This window comes from Carassius carassius, chromosome 20 (genome assembly GCF_963082965.1).
Source record: "Carassius carassius chromosome 20, fCarCar2.1, whole genome shotgun sequence".
Lineage (NCBI taxonomy): Eukaryota > Metazoa > Chordata > Actinopteri > Cypriniformes > Cyprinidae > Carassius > Carassius carassius.
In genome coordinates, this window is record NC_081774.1 from 2,789,221 (window position 1) to 2,810,142 (window position 20,922).

The window sequence follows — 20,922 nt, forward strand, 5'->3', positions numbered from 1 at the left end:
AAAGATAACAGCCGCCTTTTCTCTGTACTAAAGGTGGCCAGGATATATTCATGACTGAAGAGCAGAAAAAGTACTACAATGCAATGAAGAAACTCGGATCGAAAAAGCCACAGAAACCAATTCCAAGACCAGTGGTAAGATGAAGAATTTGAATATTTTTGTAACAAAAAATCTCATTCCAAGTTCCCTTTCAAATTTCTCACCATAAAAACATTTCCATCTAGAACATTTTACAAGGGTTCTTCTTCGACTTGGTGTCCAAGCAAGCCTTTGACATCACTATCATGATGCTCATTATTCTCAACATGATAACCATGATGGTCGAGACCGATGAACAATCTGCTCGCCAAGAGACTATTCTCAATAACATCAACCTGGCCTTCATTGTCATCTTTACCACCGAATGCCTCATCAAGATATTTGCCCTCCGCTGCTATTTCTTCACCATTAGTTGGAACATATTTGACTTTGTAGTTGTTATTCTGTCCATCGTTGGTAAGTGCACGACTTTACACTCTGGTAAGTGATACATGTGGCTAATTCAAGATACTTCCCTCCTGAAAAGACCAACTTGGTTTATACTGGTTAGCTCTTTGGTACGGGTCCATCTGGTCACCGTTATGGTGAAGCCAAAGAAGAATGGCTGGTTTGGTTAAGTTAGTTAAGAAACTTTGCAGAGACACCAGCTTGTCTTTTCAACTGGGTTGTTGTGATCTGAGATGTTCATAGAGCCATTTCTCAGTTCTTCAAGAGTTTTTCAAGCGAATCCACCTTCTGTGTGTTGATATCTGGTTTTAATTTGTCCTTCCTCATAGGAATTGTCCTTGCTGACATAATAGAAAAATACTTTGTGTCCCCAACTCTGTTTCGAGTGATCCGGTTGGCAAGAATAGGACGAGTTCTCAGACTAATACGAGCAGCTAAAGGAATAAGGACGTTACTTTTTGCCTTAATGATGTCGCTGCCGGCACTGTTCAACATCGGCCTCCTGCTTTTCCTGGTCATGTTCATCTATGCCATTTTTGGCATGGCAAACTTCGCCTATGTAAAGAAGCAGGGCGGGATTGACGACATGTTCAACTTTGAAACCTTCGGGAACAGTATGATCTGCCTTTTCCAGATCACAACATCAGCTGGCTGGGATAACCTACTGGATCCCATTCTCAACAACTCTCCGGAAGAATGTAGCTCGAGTTACATCAACACCGGAACCAATACCAAGGGAAATTGCGGCAACCCCTCAGTAGGGATTGCTTTCTTTGTCAGCTACATCATCATTTCCTTCTTGATCGTGGTCAACATGTACATCGCCATCATTCTGGAGAACTTCAGCGTGGCCACCGAGGAGAGCACTGAACCTCTGAGCGAGGACGACTTTGAGATGTTCTACGAGGTTTGGGAGAAGTTTGACGTCGAAGCCACGCACTTCATTGAGTACTCAAAACTCTCGAGTTTCGCAGACAGCCTTTCTGAACCTCTGAGGATCGCCAAACCCAACAAAATCAAACTCATCAACATGGATCTACCTATGGTCAGTGGCGACAGGATCCACTGCCTGGACATCCTGTTCGCCTTCACCAAGCGGGTCCTCGGGGAGACAGGAGAAATGGACGCTTTGAAGCAGCAAATGGAGGAGAAGTTCATGATGGCAAACCCTTCCAAGTTGTCCCACGAGCCCATCACTACCACGCTGCGGCGCAAGCAGGAGGAGATTTCGGCATTCCTGATCCAGCGCGCCTACCGGCGGCACCTGATTAGACGGCAAATGAAGCAGGCGTCTTACCTGTACAGGCACATAAACCAAGACGCACACTGGCTGGAAGAGAACAGCGCCCTGGAGCGGGAAGGACTTATAGCATCAATGATTAAAGAGCTCTATGGTCCCAAGAAGGGGCTGCTGTCCTATGACGCTGTAACAAAGGATCCTAGTGACCATTTGAAGATGTTAAAACCTGACCTGCAATCCAGTGAGCCTCATAAATCAGAAGAGACATATGATGAGACCTTTCTTTAGGAACTCTTTTTTAAGTAACCAATCTTTGCTTGCTTTTTTTTTTTTTACAATGTTTGGATGTGTAAGTGTCTGATCAAGAGGAATCCAAATGCAAACAAGATTTCACTTTTTTAATCTGCAAGAAAATGTTTGGACAACCGGTTGTTTTTGTCACAAAATATGGCATGGTATCATGGGAAACGGAAAAAAATACATGGACATATCCAAGATGTACCTTTTCAGGTAGAGAATATATTTGAGCTCAGATTTGTTGCACTTATCGCAACTGTAATATTGCACAGATGTTATTTTGGTTGTTTGCTATAAAGCTTAACAGCCACATGTAGTTTTTCCCAGAGTTTTTCATTTCTCAGGATTAAATGAGAAATGTTATCACTATCACGTTACCACAAAAAGCCCCTAAATGCAGTTGGATTGACTACAGTGGAAATTTCCTCTTACAAAGTGAATAATCTTGCATTTTTATCAGCGTTTGAGGAATTTTTGTTTTCTTGTTGCACACAAGTAGGAAACTGTGTTTTAAAATGGTTTAATGGACTACTTAAGTAAATACATGTATACATATTCCTGATTTTATTATGCACAAGTAGTGCGTTATTCCAAAGAAAGAATCTATGTAATCTTTCATCAAAATGAAACTACTTTCCTGGCTGATGTTATGTATTTCTCAACCCATTCTCTCCAACAGCTTTGCTCCATTTTGACATTCAACACCCACTTTTAATGATTAAATCAATTCCCAGTGGATAAAAATCCATAATTGCCTACATTATTTTGGGTTAAATATCCTGTTTCACTAAACTTACAGCAGTAAAATGTTGAATTAACTGAAATATAATGGATATACAACTATATTTAATACAAACTTTGAAATTACCTTTAGCTCTTATGTTTTATTTAAGAGCTTTGCACATTGAAATACTTTAGTCTGGATAAAAGAAGATTTTCAGAATGTCCTAATTACGCATAACCTCATCACTGTTTTTTTTTTAAATCAGGAATATGAATTTACAAGCATTAAATGCATTTCTGTGACATTTGAAACTATATATTAACTAATATAATATACATAAGCAAATGGGAAGAAAAGTACAGATGTATCATCAACATTCATGTACAGGTATACCAGTTTCTGTGTTCAACTCCTTTTTTTATGAAACACTGCTGTCCTTTCCACAAATTGTTCTCTCTGTTGTATTTTATTTCAAGGGGATATTTATGGAACATGAAACACAATAAATAATAATTATCATGGCTACATTTGAATAAAATCCTGATGGACTGAGGGATGGATGATAATCACACATTTGCAATCTAATTTTGTCATGTTACATTGACACACAAATTGCAGCTGAATGCCTAGAATGATATAATATGGTAGATTGACATTGTTTGACTATTTTTTTCTTGCCTGTGATGCTTCCATGAAGCAGGATGTTGTGGTATGACAATGAATATCCTGTTTTAAATATCCAGTAGATCCAATGATTTATGATTTGCTACACAAGTAGTTAGACTGGACATTGTTATTTTAGGGCACTTTAAATGCATATTGTATATATTTTTATACAGTCCTGATAACAATAGAAATCCTCAATATTTTTGAGTCACCAAACAAACACAATACTTTCTTGGCCCATTTTAAGTTCATAATTTCTCAACCTGAACATGGGTCTGTAAGCAGCTACTGTCTGTCTTCTGAACATTAGTCACCATTTGACCAAAAAATGAGCGCTGCATTCTAAATTTTTGCTGATTTTATATAGTTTGTACTCTCAGCTCTTGGTTAGGGAGCCAAATTGGCTTTGTCCCCTGGGAGTTTGCCCTTTCTCCAGGGCAGGGTGAGGGTGTTCAAATCCTCCAGACCAGCTGGACCTTCAGGATAATCTCAGCGGAAAATAATCACTTGTTTTAATTAAACACAAATGCACTCATACTTCAGTTTGCTCAGTCACAGATCTACATCATGCTACATTTAAAAAATGCAGCTGCCTTTTCCATTTTGGAAAGGTGATGTTTTAAGAGTTTATTTTCAATTATTTTTTACATTCTCTTGGGGAAAAAAAATTCTTCAAGTGCTTTAAAAAGTATATATATTGAACTTTTTTTTACATTTTATTTGGTACTTTATGCTAAGAAACTTTTTTTTGTTTCTCTATTCAGTTTCTGCACATGCTTTCATTTGAATTCTTTGTGTCTCTATATCGCTTTAAAGAAATCCAGTTTAATGAATGTGTCTGCGTAATTGATCTGATGTTTAAACATCTGAACATGTGGCCGGGATTAAGCTCGAATACAGGAAACCCATTATTAGAGATTAAAATGCACTATAAATAATTACATACACACGTGCATGCACATTTGTCATCTTCTATAAAAAAAAAATCTAAATTAACAAAAAAAGTGATAATTTTTAAAAGAAAATAAAAAAACAGAACGTGCTTTTGTATTTTTGATTTGGAGCACAAAAGGACACAATCAACGAGTAAATGTGATTAGTGCTAGATTAGTCCCAGAGTGACTGATTAAGTTTGTTCACTTCCTGGATTTAAGGATGTGAACCCTCTTAATCAGGATATATGTGTTTTTGTTCCCGTTGCCATGGTCACCCTGCGCTAATGATCAAAAAGCTCCGCTTGATTGGTCTCGCCTGATGATTAAGTTAGCAAAAAAAAAGGAAAAAAAAAGAAATTACAAATAAGTCAAAGCCTGTAGGAAATTGTACTATTGATAATTTATGCAGACTCCATCATATATTAAATTCATATTATATTATGTATGCACAATAAACATAAAACTATATTTTATATATAATATTACATTATGAATTTGACAAAATATAGGTTTTTCAATTAGCAACACTAAAGCACCAAATCAGCAAGCATGTGAGATATATATATGTGTAATGCATATTTGTATGTTGAGGAATAGGAAATAATAACTAATCCTTTAACAAATGCATGAATGAATAAACGTTCATGTGTTGACATCATGGAACACTACAGCCGGAAATGCGATTCCAATTCTTGAAAAACAAAAGCAAATGTATACAGAACCATTTTCCGAGAAAAAAAAAATATGATCATAATAATCCACCATGGAAAAAAAGGAAAAATGCAATTAACGCCATCCATCTGTTGCAGTGCAGTGCTGGCTTAGAAAGGTTTGGAGAAATCCTGACCTGACTATTTCCACTGAACTCAGAAAGAGACTTTTCCTGAAAAAGCACTTTGTTGTTGTTGCTCTTTTTAATTCATTCCATTTTTTTCTGCCCATTATTTAATCTTGAATATTCATGACTAATAAACGATGTACGACCAAGTCATGACTTTAGCATGAACTATAGCCATTAAAAAGTTGTTGAAAGTATTCCACACTGCAACAAAAGCCTTAATTTCCATCTTTTTATAATGTAAATGGTTAGCTTACATAGTTGCAGTCTGTTTCTCATCTCATCTCATCTCGTCTGTGTCACGTAACTTACTAACGTTAGTTTTTCTCCTGAGAGATGTTTTCTTTCTGCCCACAGCCGTGCTATAAACTCGTCAAGCCAGTTGAAATATGTGGACTGGAGAGATTTGAGAATTGCAGCAAATTTTGATTGATTTCAAGATTTCATGTGTACAGTTCACATTCCAAGTAAATTTATTGATTTAAATATAGTGGAAAACATGACAAAAATTCTGAGGAAGATTTTTTTTTTACATGCAATATTTAATTCTGTTTATGCATTTAAGAACTTTTTAGGCCTTTAATTTGTATATGGTCCAGGTATGGATGAACCATAGATGATAGATTAAATTATTTTCATACAGTAATGAAAGTGAGGTCTTGTTTTAGATCCTTACAGGGACGGAGCTATTAAATATCTGGACTGTCAATATGTCCTGTCTGCTAACCTTGCAGTCAACATCTGTCATGAGTGTGTGCTGAGAGATCAGCTGAACACACACTGTCCTCCAGTGCTGGACAGAGTCATAACAACTCAACACCAAAAGCCTTATAACCCCAGTCAATGTTCAATGTATTTTCAAAAAATCTCAACTAATGCAGAAAATAAATGTCTTCGTCTAAACTAGATACGATTCACTGACATAAATGGTCTGGTATGTAAAACAAAAAGTGTCAAATATCTAAATACAAATAAAATTTTCTGATTTTTTTTTTTATAAAAAATAAAATTAAAATAAATTTTAATTTTTAAAACACATTTTAGAGGTCAAATTTGACCAGTGGTCAGGGTCTTTAAAATAAAATGAAATATTTAAGCAATTTTAACCAGCAGTTATGGCCTCTTACATTTGAATAAAATAAAACATTTTAAGTTTGACCAGCAGCCATGGCCCTTCCTTTTCTTTTGTTAAGAATCTTTATTATTTTTTAAAGTTATTATTTTATTATTATGTTTTGTACATATGTAACACTTAAAAATTAATTAACTATAGAAAATGGAATAAAATACAATTAAAGGTCAAGTCTGACCAGCAATGGTGGCCTTATATTGGAATAAAAATAAAATAAAATAAAAGAGATTTTTAAGCTTGACGAGCAGTTATGGTCTTTCCTTTTAATTGTGTTATGCATCTTTTAATTTGTTCGTTCTTATTTTTTTATTCACTAAAAATCACAATGTTATAAAATTAAAGTAAAGGCAAACAGAACCTGTAAGTGATAAACACTGGTAATGTTTAATAATTCAACAAAATACTGAACATGGCAGCAGAATCTGAAATTCCCAAACTTGGGTAACACAAGATACATTTACTACATTAGCAGCAGTAAATAAAACCACATCAACAGACCTCCATCATTCCTGATCCTTCACGAGAAGCCAGCCGAGACAGAGCCAGCAAAGGATCATGGGAAATCTCCTCAGGTAGTCCTAATGTACGAACACTTCTTCAGGGTTTATTTATGTGAAATAGAGAAATAAAAAGATGCTAAACTACATCAGACATCATTTATATACATCACACATCAACACCTGATAGCATACAAAGTTTGGCTTCAACTAAACTTGCACAACTTGCACTGCAATACTTTAATTATATTTCAAATCCCTGATTTGATAATTGAGAAATTCCAACTTAATTCAATTGATAAGATGTAGATGAGGGAAGAAGATACATGTCCCACACAAACAAACGTAACCTAAATCAAACAGAAGTGAGGAAGGTTTGCATGTCCTCAGAGAACAGTTCATCTGAAGCTCAGAAGACACTGAACCTGCGGATGCTAGACTCAAAGCTAAAGACTTTGTGAAACGCACCGAGCACCTGGCAATCAAATTCAGAGCACCTTCTGTTAAAAATTAACAAAACAGCAGAAAATCTCCAGAAATCACAGAAAAGCAGCTGGATATTAAATCATATTGCTACCACAAAACAGAATAAAATACTTTAGATATATATATATATATATATATAAAAAGTCACCATATCTGAGGTATATCTGATCACTGAGAGCCTGACGGATGAGATTCAGTGATCGTGTTAGTGTTACGCTGACCAGTGAGTCTGATAAAAGCTGCCCGTTTCTGAACAACACTGGAGTCCATGAGATGATTGAGGAGTACAGCACTACAGACATTTAGTCTTCCATGCTGACGTTATTGCGGGAAACAGACGAGCTCGGAGGTATCGCCAGTGTTGAGATGAAAACCCAGAAACATCCGGGTCATAGTACATTCTAAAAATCACAAGAAAAATAAGAATTCTCAAATCTAATGATGCAGAAAAACAACAAAACCTATTTTAGGACAGGTTTCTAATATTGTGCTATTTTCATGACATTCCAGCAACTTTTTTTCCCATTATTGTAAAAAAAAACTAAAATTACTCCTGAATTATTATTACTGTGATGCAACAAAAATATATTTCAACTGTTAAACACAACTGTAAGTATATTTTAGGTTAACTTTTGTTGTATTTAACATAAATAAATTAAAAAAATCTGTATTTTTCACTTACAGTAATGATAATTTGGAGGAGGTAATAGTTGCTCAACTATGACATCAAAAGTTTAAGAGTAAAAAAATAAATAAAATCATATTACTTTGATGCAAGAAAAATATATGTAAATTCTTAAAAAACAAGTGTATCTAAAATTCTTAAAAGAAAATGAAAACTATTTTAGGACCACTATGATGTTTTATATTGTGCCATTTTTTTATGTGACAGTTAAGCCTATTTTTGCCATGTTAGAAAATAAAATACATTTCCTGACCAGGTGCCGAGTGCTGTCAATCACTGGCCCAGCTAACCACTCACAACACATTTCTTATTTCAGAAGGCGGGCCTTCATTTGATACAGGAACTATTCCAGCCGTTCATGCCAGACTGGATAGAGAGCTATTATGTACAATATCTGAACAATAATGTGTTTTTTGAACAATCTAGTATGTGAGACTGTTCTAGTACACCCCCAAAACAAAATCGAGACCTTTTAAAAGAGCATAATAGGAACAATTGATGTAAAATGAAAACTTATTTGTGGTATCTTTATTAAAGTATTGGTTTTGCATTATGCTAATGATAAGCTATAAAGATGGGCAAAAAATTCTGGCCCTGAAAACAAGCTACATTTTCATGAATGTTTAACTCGTTTCGATTTTCAGATGACTCATGACCCAGATTTTTCCCGGTGAGATTCACCTTACTATTGAGAACTATTGCTGTAAGAGTGAGCGGTCACACAATCACATGCACAGAGTTTACCTGAGTAGTGTAGCGGATAAACATGACGCGCTTTCCTGATGCACCGAAACATTGAGTCGTGACTGAAATCATACCTTTGACGCTGCGCTGCTTTTCACTAACACTTTGACTGCGGCTCTTGTCACTCGAAAACAACGAACGCTGAACTGATGGCACGTCTGACTTCAAATACTTCAACACAAGCGGATGCTACATTAAAACCAATCCCGATGCTGCAAAAGGCAACTCGAATCATAACAGTCCCGCTGCCTTCAGCTTCCAGTGTCCCAGACAACTGCCGGAAAAACACGACAATTAACAACATCCCACAAAACATTTCGAGGAAGAAAGGGTACAATAAAACTAGACTAAAATTCACTGAGTACAAAAAGGGCATTGTGTGCTCTTGGAAGGTTGTGTAACAGTCATCGGATCGTTGCGTAGTTTAGAGGGTTCAGATGGAGGTATTCATGGAGTGAAGGCAAAAAAACAACATAAAAATGGCATTAAATCCGATGAGGTAACGTGTGCTCATTTCCCAGCAGTCTGAAAGATCCCCTGAATGCCCTCTGAGAGTTCAGGCTTCTCGCGGTTGAGGTTTTTCTGTGTATGCCTTCCTCTCGGAAGAGTACAGTAGATGAATGAGCTGGTGAAAGCCATCCAAGAAATTAAATACATGACGATCCAGAGATCAAATTAGCAGCAAAGTTCACATTTACTGGATGATGAACGCAGTGGTTGGCAGTCCCTGATGTTTGGAGGTGGGCGTTCAGGTGAGAGGAAGGTCCGTGTCGATGTGGGACGTCATCATCATGGAGACCAGGCACTCCGAGGTAGACGTGTTGATGGTGTTGGAGGTCTTGGAGATGCTGGAGATGCGCTCCTCCACGCAGCCTGCTGACAGTCGCGCCTCTGCGTCGTGGTCCCAGCACTCCTCGATGGTCTCGCACAACTGGCCCAAACCCTGAGCGAACCGCAGAGAAAGAGGACAAAATTTGCTTGAGATTAGTAAAATGATCTCAAAATTCTAATTTGAATTTTCAATTTCAAAATTGGAGGTAGTCACAAGCTGGATCAGAATGCATTGGCTATGTGAAATAAAAAGCCCTATTTAAATTTATATGGGCAACCTCTTAATACTTCTTATCAAAATGTGCTTCTCAAATTAAAAGGTGGCAATTTAATAACTGTAAAAAAAAAATGCAAGTGCAAAATAAACCATCTCTGAATATGCTGGGAGTTTAATGTGCATTTTGGAACGCCACGCGCCTAAGGTTCACTTTATTAACTTAAAATGTACAACATTGTTGTAAGCAAACGTTTACAGCATTTCAGTAGCATTCCTTTAAAATAAAGCTCATAAATGTGAAATGTTTAAAGCTTGAGGATTCAAACATTTAAATAAGATCATTATATTTTATTTTACAATACAATTCTAATTTACAACAGTAATATATTACGGTGATAACCAAATAATCTACACAATAAATTATGAAGTAAAAATAATCACTGCAATATTTCGCTGTAAAAAAAAAAACAGGCACTAAAGAACAATTACAAATTTAAATTAAGAATTAAAATTAAGAATATTTTTACAACAGTAATATATTTTTCTTAAGTTGCAAAATGTTAATTTAATTTTTGTAATAATATTAATATTGCAATTACTGCTACAGTAAATTACTAAATTAAAACAATCTATCTATATATATATATATATATATATATATATATATATATATTTATATTTATCTCTGTCTTAACTTCAAACGATCAAATATTTATTTGGACAGAAAACTGCAGGGAGCCTTTAAAGCCTCACTTTTGTTGATTTTGAGAAGATGGTTGGTGCATGCTGTATTCCCAAAAGCACTTTAAAGTGACCCGAACTCAAAGCGGATGCAGAGTTTAGTTTGGAGCTGCTCTGAAACACTCCAAACACTGCATCATGAGCTGCTCACATGCTACTCTAAAACATGCAGTGCATATATTTATTTACTCAAATCACTTTGTGATATGATAATCACACTAAATCATAAATGCAATTTTTGTTTTATTAAGTAAGTAATTGTTTGGCTCTAACTTCAACTCAAAAGTACATTAATTCTCACCAGATGTTTTATCCAACAGTCTTTAAAGACCGGCCGCATCTTCTTGTGGACCACCACATCTTGAAGGTCTTCTAGTGAAGGATGTTGGCCCACCTCCTCCTCAAAGGGCAGCTGATACTCGCCTACAGGACCTGAGTGAGACAGCAAAAGCATTAGCTGTGTAAAACACACAATACACAGTCATGTGTTATCAGCTAAGGACAAACAAAAAATGAAAAGCTGAACTATACCTAATTGTACTGATTATTATTGGGCTCAAATATAATGTTTAGCAATTTTTTAGTGTAATTTCAAAATTCGCATGGGTCATACTTCAAGTCAGAATAAGTAAATTGTATAGAACAAAAAAAAAAAATCACCTCCCTGAATTTATAGCCAGATTTTTGATTAAATAAATCAAATAATAATAAATAAATATAATAAATATAAAACATTAACAGCTCTGTACTTCAAAGTTCAATTATTATGGTGTGTTGGGGTGTCCCCGACTAAGAATTTTCATAGTCGAATCGGAATTTTTGAATCTTGCTGATATTCGACTGATCTGACGAATCATATGTTTGGGGGCGGGGCAAAATACATTGAGTCAAGTCAGACATTCGACAGCCATAATTACTGAAGTTAACACACAGGGAAAATTTGTTACAAATGCCTCGCAGATACAAACAGGGTAAATAATGTTTTCATGTTTTGATTAAAAGATAGTTAACACTAAACGTCAGCGAAACCCTAACCACAATTTTTACAATAGTGCTCTCATTATAAAGTTAGCCTATATGACAGTAGTTATTAATGTTCTGCATTTCTGTTTTGAACTGCGCGCGCTGAAGATGACCAGTGAGTGAGCATTTGATAGTACGTTTTTAATCAAGGGAATTCAACTCATAATTTCATGAAGAATAGGCTTCGTTATTTATACAACATAACGTTAATATTAAGACTTATAGGCTATCTGCAAAAATATCCTGAATGCAAATGAACATATCTGCGCGGCTCTGTGTTCGAACTCCTTTTGTGGACGCGTTCTTCACGAAACAATGTGCAGAAACACAGCAGCTAAACTCACACTAAATTCACAGCGTTTTATTATAATGGTGTTCTCATTATAATTGTATGGGTGTTACAGTCCAGTCATAGTTATTAATATTCTGCATTGTAATTTGACCTGCTTGCGCTGTGCGCTGAAGAGATAATCACCGTAGTACTACAATGAAGCGCTTGACTCAAAACCAAATGCATCTTATATCAGGTAAATAATATATTCACAATATATATACACCGGCTGAAATGTTTTGAAATCACTTGTACCCTGCCTGTTCGAAAAAGTCTCTGCCGGTGTCAGTTTGAGTCTTGGTAATGTTTTAAATCCCTGTCGCCAAGATGCTCCTCAGTCGGTCACGGATTATGGAAAGTGAAACATAAATCTATAGGGGTGTTTGGATTTATTTACGCACTTTAAAATACTTATTTGAAGCTTCTTTCTTTTCAGATTCTTATTCACGGCTTTATCATAATAGGCTGTATATTAACTTATTGGGAGAAAACCGCAAGTTCTATGTGAAATCAGACATTTGAGCTCCCCATATAGTCAGAATGGCATAATCATAACAGCCCGCAAACATTCGACTGTGAGATTGGAAGTCGAATCAGGCTCCTCGAATCATCGACTATTTTCGGGGCACCCCTAATGGTGTGTATTTGATTATAAAACACATTACTTCCACAATGGAAACGATGGTGCGCGCACACACTCTGAGACCCGTATGTTTGTGTGGACTCACCATCAGAGGCGGTGCAGCGAGACACCAGCTCCCACAGCACCAGTCCTAGAGCGTACATGTCGATCCTTAGGAAGGCATCCCTTTGGAAATTAATGGCACCCTCCAGCACCTCTGGAGCCATGTAACGCCAAGTTCCCACCTGCGGCGGGGCAGAAAACACAAACAGTGATTCACTAGACACAGTTTCACCGCCATCCCAGTGGAGTCTGGGGACCATCATGACCTGCTTCAAATTGACACTTATCTGAACTTAAAAATGGCTGGATAATCATAAGAGAGTGAAACATGTCATATTTGTGGTTGTAATTGCACAACTCCTCAGGGAAACCGACCTGATCTTGGACTCAAAGCCTCAGATTTCTTAGATTTATTTATTTAACAGATGCTTTTATTTAAAGCCACTTACAAATAAGGAACATCACAAGCACTTTATCATAAGAGCAGCAATATTTACAGTACACAGTGCCAAGTATTAGACAGATTAGACTAGAGTTCTTTGAATTTGCAATTATCTATTTTGACGGTGTGTGGATTATTGATTATTATTATTGATTATTATTCTGAATTGATGCACCAGAACACCAACAAACAATATTTTTTTAAGCACTTCCAGTAAAACATTTAGGGTCAGCAACTTTTTTAAAGCAACATATGTTATGTTTCAACATAAACATAAATCAGCAAATTTTTTCAACATCGACAATCAGAAATGTTTCTTGAGCAGCAAATCAGCATATAAGAATGATTTCTGAAGGATCATGTGACACTGAGTAATGATGCTGAAAATTCAGCTTTGGTCACAGAAATAAATTACATATTCAAGTATAAAAAGCTCTTTTAAATTGTAATATTTCACAATATTACTGTTTTTTTTAACATTTTGTTCAAATAATTGCAGTCTAAAAATAATAATTGCAGTTCCAAAACATAATTTTTACCGACCCAGAGCTGAACAGTAGAGTTTTATTAGGTAACTTCAGTGCATTAATTCCCATATTTAGCATGGATATGAAGAGGCATATGGACTGAGGTTTGGCTTCATCTCTCACCTGGCCGTGTGTGTCTCCAGGCGGTTTCCCAGGCTCGAAGCAGACAGCCAACCCAAAGTCTGCAATCACTGCGGTCAAATCAGTCTTGAGCAGGATATTCTTACTCTTGAAGTCTCTGCAAATCACAGACCTCAAATCACCCAGTATCTACAGACTTCCTCTTGCTCATCACTTAACAGCAAGAGCACAATATTTAAAAATCTCGTTTAAAATTACATATCAATCACTTTCCTGTTAGATCTGTACTGATGTTGTACAAGCTTGTGATTCGCTTCAGTTCATGTACCTGTGTGCGATGGCGGGTTTGGGTCCCTCTGCTCGGTAAGGAAGGTCTTCATGAAGGTACGCCAGGCCACGGGACATACTTGCAGAAATATGGCACAACTGAGGCCAGCTCACCGGGTTTCCCTTCAGGTAATCTGCTAGTGAACCCTGCCATGCATTCAATTTGGGTTTTTAATAAAGATTATGACTTTTTTATTTAAAAAGAAATTAAATACTTACTGAAGTTACTGAAATTAAAAACACAAATGAATAAATTAATTTAATTAAAATAAAAAAAATACATTTTAATTCAACTATTTGCTAAGGAATTGTTGCTCATTTTTATTATTTGATATACAAAAAAAAGATTTTAAATAAAACTGAAGACAGACAGAAACTATAAAAAAACTAATTCAAACTATTAATAAAACCCCTCACTGATACTAAAATAACTGGTCAAACTGTCTATGCATACCTTTAGATACAGCATTTTTATTTGGTGCATATTCAAAATATTTTTGACATTTTGCCTCTTAAAAAGCATGAGTTACATCTAGGAACATACAAAAGCATCTAGGAACATTTACAGAATAATAAAACATTTTTGAAGCAATGCTGATAGGCAGTGAAGGGAATAAAGCATATGACTTTTTGTGCATTTAATTTATAATCTTAATTTAAAACTCTTCAGTAAAACTGATTTGATTTGAGACTCAAAGCTTAATGTTTCTTACATTCATAAATAAAATTTATTCAAAGCCTCTTACAAACACTATCATAAGAGCAACATTTACAATGCACAATGGCAAGTTTCCAATATAAGATATATTAGCCTAGTTTTTCTTTAAATTTGCCATTATATTTTGTCTTTTTTAATGTGGAGGTTATTGTTAGGTTTTATTTTTTCATTCTGAATTGATTTAACTGAACACCAAATATGTATATGCACATCTTTTCATACACCGTTTTTATTTGGTGCATGTTTAAAACATTATTTGGTATATTATACCCCATAATAAGGTTTTGTCATTTCTCTAGGAACCTTTTGGGAAAAATAAACTTTCATTTACCCGTTCATGGAATTCTGTGACCAGCCACAACTCCATCTGAAGGTTTGTGCCGCGTTTTTCCGCTGAGATGTAGTGTAGAATATTCTCGTGTTTAAAACCCTCAGTGAGGTAAATGTCCCTTTCATTTTGCCACGACTGCTTGTCCTGTTAATAAACACATTATTTCAGAATCAAGCACTAAACACACATTTCATTTGAGAAGAAAATCAAGCACAAGCAATCCTGTCTGAACAGTGCATGAGTAGAGTATTTACCTGGATGGGGAATATTTTCACCGCCACATATTCACTCAGTAACTGGGCCTTCCAGACGCAGCCAAAGCGCCCTCGGGCCTTCAACTCCAGCAACTGAAGTGGCTTCAGGCCAACCAGAGGAGACGGTGGAGGAAGACCAGCATCCTAACCACAAAAATACAAATAAAAACTCGTTTAAAAACACAGATAAGAAACTGTATCTAATGAGCAGTACAAGTTATTCAAAGTAAATCAACTTGAGAGGACATATAGAGTGTGTGGAAAAAATGCAATCTTCAGGACGAAATTACAATCCTTCGTATCTTTTCAAGTCATTCATCTGAAAGAAAACTACAAGCATAACCCAGTAATAATCTCAGGATATGCAAAACATGGGGTCGGTAAAATTTTGAAAAGACTCACAAAAGCTGCATTTATTTTTACCATAAATACACTAAAAAAATAGTAATATTGTGGAATATTATTATAAACAAAAACAACTGCTTTCTATGTGAATATATGTTAAAATGTAATTTTTAGCATCCTCACTCCGGTCTTCAGTGTCACATGATCCTTCAGAAATCATATATCGTATGTATACTTATGTTATATTGCTTCTCAAGAAATATTTCTGATTATTCAGAAATGCTGCCTACAGTTTTGAGGAAACTGTGATGCAAACATATACATGGCTGTCAGACCTGGCCGATGTCGACGTGTCTGTAGAGTGGTTTTCGTTGGTGGTACGTCCAGCAGGCGAGCACCAGGGCCAGAGAGAGAATGGCCAAAGGAAGAAGAGAATAAACCAGCACACCCCACAGAGACGGCCCCGGCTGAGGAGGCTGGATCTTTACTGGGAGAGAAAACACAACACAACGTCAGCAATAACAATAAGAGAAGTGTAAAAAAGAAAATGACAAAACAAACCACTTAGACTGAAGTCATTATGAAAAAACCAAGCAATGGCAAAACACCAATTTTATATTAATGCACTAACTCTTGTATTTACTATCACCTGCAGTTACACAACTAAGAGATATTTTTTGTTAACAAATGCAAATATTGATCATATTGCTATTGCCATCACTGACATTTTTGCATTAAAGCTTTACCTTTTAACCATTGTAATATCAGTGTAACATATTACACATTGCTTTATTCAACAAAACACTGAAAATTATGACTATTCACATGCCAGCCAAAGAGCATTAAAAGAAGAACATTTCATAAGAAGATATTTTAAAGACCGGGCCACATGGCTGTGAGGGGACATATGGAGGCTGGTTTACCTGCAGGAGCGATGGCTTCTGGCAGGTGTGTGAACTTCTCATTACAATAGTTTCCTTCACAGCAGCAGAAGAACACCTGTGGACTCTCCTCTGTGGCCACACACTCCTGTCTGCTCACACACACACACACACACACACAGAGAAAACGGTGATTAAAGGGGTAGATCTAAAATTAACCATAGTAAAATGGCACTGACTGTTGAATTCTTAACTCAACGAATTGCTAAATTAGAGCGATAAATCTAAATGTAGCAACTGTGATGTCTGCAAGGAAAGCACATATGCAAAAACACTATTGTTTTCAGCCATTCAGAACAGTTTACGTGTTTCCAATCCTCACTGATCAATATCTACTGTGACTCATTTGCATGTTTTCACAAGAGAATATGGCTCTTGGCTTTCAAAACTGCAACCATGAAAGAAAAATTACAATTCTGTCATTAATTATATAAGCTTTTATTATACTCAACAAACATGTTTTTTTTTCTTTTTTCAAAGCTATTCGAGCACTTTAAATTTCCCTAACAGCTTGAAATAAAATGATTTTATTTACAACCATTAAAATAATTAAAAGATAACTACTGATTTCTATAATTTGGAGTCAGTTACATTTGAATACTTGAATAAATCAACACTGATTGATTACAAGACAGTACAGAGAGACATTTACAATTTTACAAAAGATTACCATTTTTAAATCATGTGTCTATAAAAATATTAAGAATAAAATGTTTTCAACATTGATAATCAGAAATGTTTCCTGAGCAGCAAATCACCATGTTAGAATGATTTCTGAAGGATCATGTGACACTAAAAATTCAGCTTTGCACCACAGGAATAAATTTTACATTTTACAATATATTCACAAAGAAAGTTTTTTTGAATTACAATAATATTTCAAAATATTACAATTTTTACTGTATTTATTGCAAAACAAATGCAGCCTTGATGGGTATGAGAGCATCAAAAACATACACAAATCTAGCTGACCCCACACTTTTAAACAACTGTATGTTTAAATAACTTCTGACTATTACATTAAATGAAACCTGTGATAAGACAATACATTAAATAACTTTGGATGTCCTTAAACCTTGTTTGGCACAACAATAACAAAAGGCAGTAGAATCAAACAGTGACATCATATAAAGGAAGTTTTGATGTTACCTGTCGTAACAGTTGAAGTCGTCGAGCCAGCAGCCTTTTTTGACCAGGCGGATGGTTCCAGTGGAGTTCAACCAGGAGGCGTAACAGTGCAGCCTCTTGTCTTTCTCCCCCTCACACCTCTCAAAACCGCTCTGATTGGTTTTCTCCGTCCTCCAGTTATCATTGTAGTAGACACACTCTCTAGTCTCCACCTCCGCCTGACTGCCTCCTGACAGAAAACACAGAGAGGAAGAGACTGAAATGCATTTTCTTGACCAAACAGTTGATGGTACTGTCAAGATAACCAACATCACCAACATTCTTCAAAATATCTTCTTTTGTGTTCAACAGAAGAAACAAACTCCATCAAGCCATCAAACCCCCCATACCAAAAATATTACTTCATTTATATTATTATTTAATTTTTTTTTTTTTGATATCTTTAACCCAAACCTTAACCTATAAAATATCAATTAAATATTAACTATATAAAAATATATATATTTGTCATGAATAAAAAAGAAAAATTATTATTATTATTATTATGAATAATATTTTCTGTTTTTCTGACACCATTAAACTCCATGATACATTTAGAATGAATAAAGTTTTCATTTGGATTTGTTCTTTATATACAATTTTTGACCAATTATCATTTACAAAAAATTAGCTTTTTTGTTTCGGACACTGGCACTGAACCTGATTAATAACCAATTTGTATCCATCTTTTTTGTCGCGTTATTCAAAGCTCAATTGATATTATTGAATATTTTTTCCCCCTTATTTTTTTTTTAAATAAAGCCTGTCACTGATTTTGAAAATCATTACAAATAAAAGTGTCTCTGTTTCTAGGGAAAAAACAGCAGATTATGACAATGTTTGACAGGCTACACAGGCAAGGAGGTTAATGCACATTACATACTTAAAAAAAAAAACAAAGTCTGTCCCTTTAAACTTGACATATCCACTGGCCACCCTTCCCCCTGCAAACACATGAGCCCACCTACTCACTGAAGCACCCAGGATCAAGAGAGACGGGGCCACAGAAGCTTTGGCACCAGGGTTCATGTTATGAGTTGATGGTCATCATGCGTTTATTGGCTAAACACACATTAACAGATCAATGTATGGCTTCTTTGTCACTGATACTGGGCGTCACATGATAAGACTGAATTACATCAGCAGCCCCCTACTTAAAACCCATAGCACACCGCTTTCCTCATTCTCTGACACACACACACATAGAAAAAGTGTATTTCTAAGATCCCCTGTGGTGCACTTTCACGCCAAAGTGCCCAGATTTTACCTTTCTTCACCACCCCACAGCTGACACACACACACACTTGTATCAAGGACTCTTTTGTTTTGAGGGGGCTTCCTCCTCACAGAGACCTGTAAGGAACTTCATTACAAATCAGCTTTCGGGATAAGAAGATTTCCTCACTGTTCCCCTAAAACAATGATTAAAATCAATTTGTGTTTGTTTATATTTTATCTATTTATATACACTTAGTAAATTACAATAATATATACAAAAATGAAAAGGATATATTTCCCCTCAAACCTTTTGTTTTTACTTTTTTTAAACCCGCTAACCTGATGCTTTTATAAATAAATAAATAAAAATTTATTTATAAAAGATTATAAATAATAGATTTATTTAATAGATTTAATAAATAGATTTAATAAATTTAATAGATTTATCACACTTGAATAACATTTTAATCAACTTTGTCACTTAAACCAAAGTCCAACATGTTATTATTATTATTATTAGCTAATTGTTATTTGCCTTGTTTTTAATTCAACTCAATGCTCAACCCATTATTATTCATATTAAATTGACAACACCGGCACTGAACCTGATCCATAAAATATACAAAACTAATTTTAATTTGTGTCAAAGTACACCACTGTTTTGAACAATAAACACTTAATCTGTTATGGCAGCTCATAATAAAAAAATTAAATAAATAAATAAATGTTAGTCCACAAATTAATCACAAGAACTAAACGCACTGACAATATAGAAGGCAACACTTCATCCTAAAGATATGAAAAATGCTTAGCATATTATATTTGAAGTGTCTTATAAACCTGCAATGAAAACACACTAAATTGGGAAACCAAACGTTACATGAAAACAAGTTGTTTTGTGGAGATCGATTGTTTCAACAAACCACCAGCTGTTTTACTTTTGTTCGTTGTGCCCTCGCTGTCTTTCAACAACCAGAAATATCACACAAGCAACTTTAAAACAGATTACTAGAGCTGGATCAAACCTAAATAACGAAATATCTCAAATAGAGTTAAAATGAACGTCTAATTCGTGCTCCATTGAAGCCAAAGCTCAGTGGATTGGTTTGGTAACACTCTGGATGCGTCTCAAATCCTAGTTTGCTGCCTAAATAGTTAGCATCGTGGGCTTCACGTGAGAACTAGAACGCTGACTAGATAGGTTCTTGACTGGGGAAAGTAACACAGCCAGTAACACTATGATCAGATACTATCGTTTTGATTGAAGATGAACAGAATCTCTGTAAATGAGCGCCTTACCTGTGCACCAGACAAGTGCAAAAGTCAGCCAGGTAACAATCATATTCTTCCTTCGAGGATCCTGGCGATAAACGGTGTCTTTTATTCCGCGAAAGCATTTAAGAATGAAATGAAGCAGATGAAGGCGAAGGCCTGTGCGCTATTCTTTACCCGCTACAATAACAACACGAGCTCTTCACAACAACACAGTGTATCCCTCAGAAGAGCACGGATCGGAAACAAAGTCCCTGATGCCGCAAACATCCAGCTTTTCATTCTGACCAGGCGGCAGCAGTGAGAGCGAGAGTTTGGGCGCTTGGAGAAGAAGCGAGGTCCCCTTGTGTGTGTGTGTGTGTGTCCTGGAGCGTGTTTCTCCCCCTCTGTCGGGCCAGTTGGAGGTGGAAGGAGGGATTGATATGAGAAAACCTGAACGGCGTCCAAAATGGCTCCTGAGAGCCACAGCAGCGGTGCCAGCGGGAAACCCGGATGTTCATCAGGGCCACTGGGGAGCCACTGCTGCTTTATCATCAGTCCGATGAAAGCAATGCAATGAGACGAATAATGATAAAAACTTAGAGTTTCTAATTAATTGTAACATAACTATTTAAAATACATTAAAACAATAAATCAATAAAACAAAAACAAATGATCATATAAACTAGAACAATAATGTTGTAATAAGTTGTAAACTTATAATATTTTAATTATATAATTAATTAAATTATAATTATATGT

General features: G+C 35.7%; 2 protein-coding genes across 2 annotated transcripts in view; one reads left to right on the forward strand and one right to left on the reverse strand.

Annotated features, from left to right (window-relative positions):
* Positions 1-3,303, forward strand: part of scn12aa (sodium channel, voltage gated, type XII, alpha a) — a 38,878-nt gene extending 35,575 nt beyond the window's left edge. Inside the window, exons 24-26 of the mRNA XM_059501139.1 lie at positions 34-134; positions 225-495; positions 816-3,303. Coding sequence (XP_059357122.1) covers positions 34-134; positions 225-495; positions 816-2,014 — 1,571 coding nt within the window. The 3' untranslated portion in view covers positions 2,015-3,303. The remainder of the gene's footprint in view (positions 1-33; positions 135-224; positions 496-815) is intronic.
* Positions 3,304-8,326: 5,023 nt separating this feature from the next.
* LOC132096029 (activin receptor type-2B) lies at positions 8,327-20,618 on the reverse strand. Its single transcript, XM_059501140.1, has 11 exons — positions 20,209-20,618; positions 17,674-17,881; positions 16,507-16,616; positions 15,919-16,070; positions 15,239-15,382; positions 14,985-15,128; positions 13,937-14,082; positions 13,651-13,765; positions 12,602-12,740; positions 10,821-10,951; positions 8,327-9,673 (listed from the first exon to the last, which is right to left on the reverse strand). The coding sequence occupies exons 1-11, from the start codon at positions 20,249-20,251 to the stop codon at positions 9,479-9,481; spliced, it is 1,527 nt and encodes a 508-aa protein (XP_059357123.1). The 5' UTR covers positions 20,252-20,618; the 3' UTR covers positions 8,327-9,478.
* Between the last annotated feature and the right edge of the window lie 304 nt (positions 20,619-20,922).

Coding starts and splice junctions, on each gene's coding strand:
- LOC132096029 (XM_059501140.1), bottom strand. CDS start 20,251: ATGATTGTTACCTGGCTGACTTTTGCACTTGTCTGGTGCACAG. Junction 15,383..15,918: donor GACACGTCGACATCGGCCAG/GTCTGACAGCCA, acceptor TTTTGTGGTTAG/GATGCTGGTCTTCCTCCACC. Junction 9,674..10,820: donor ACTGTTGGATAAAACATCTG/GTGAGAATTAAT, acceptor CGGTTCGCTCAG/GGTTTGGGCCAGTTGTGCGA.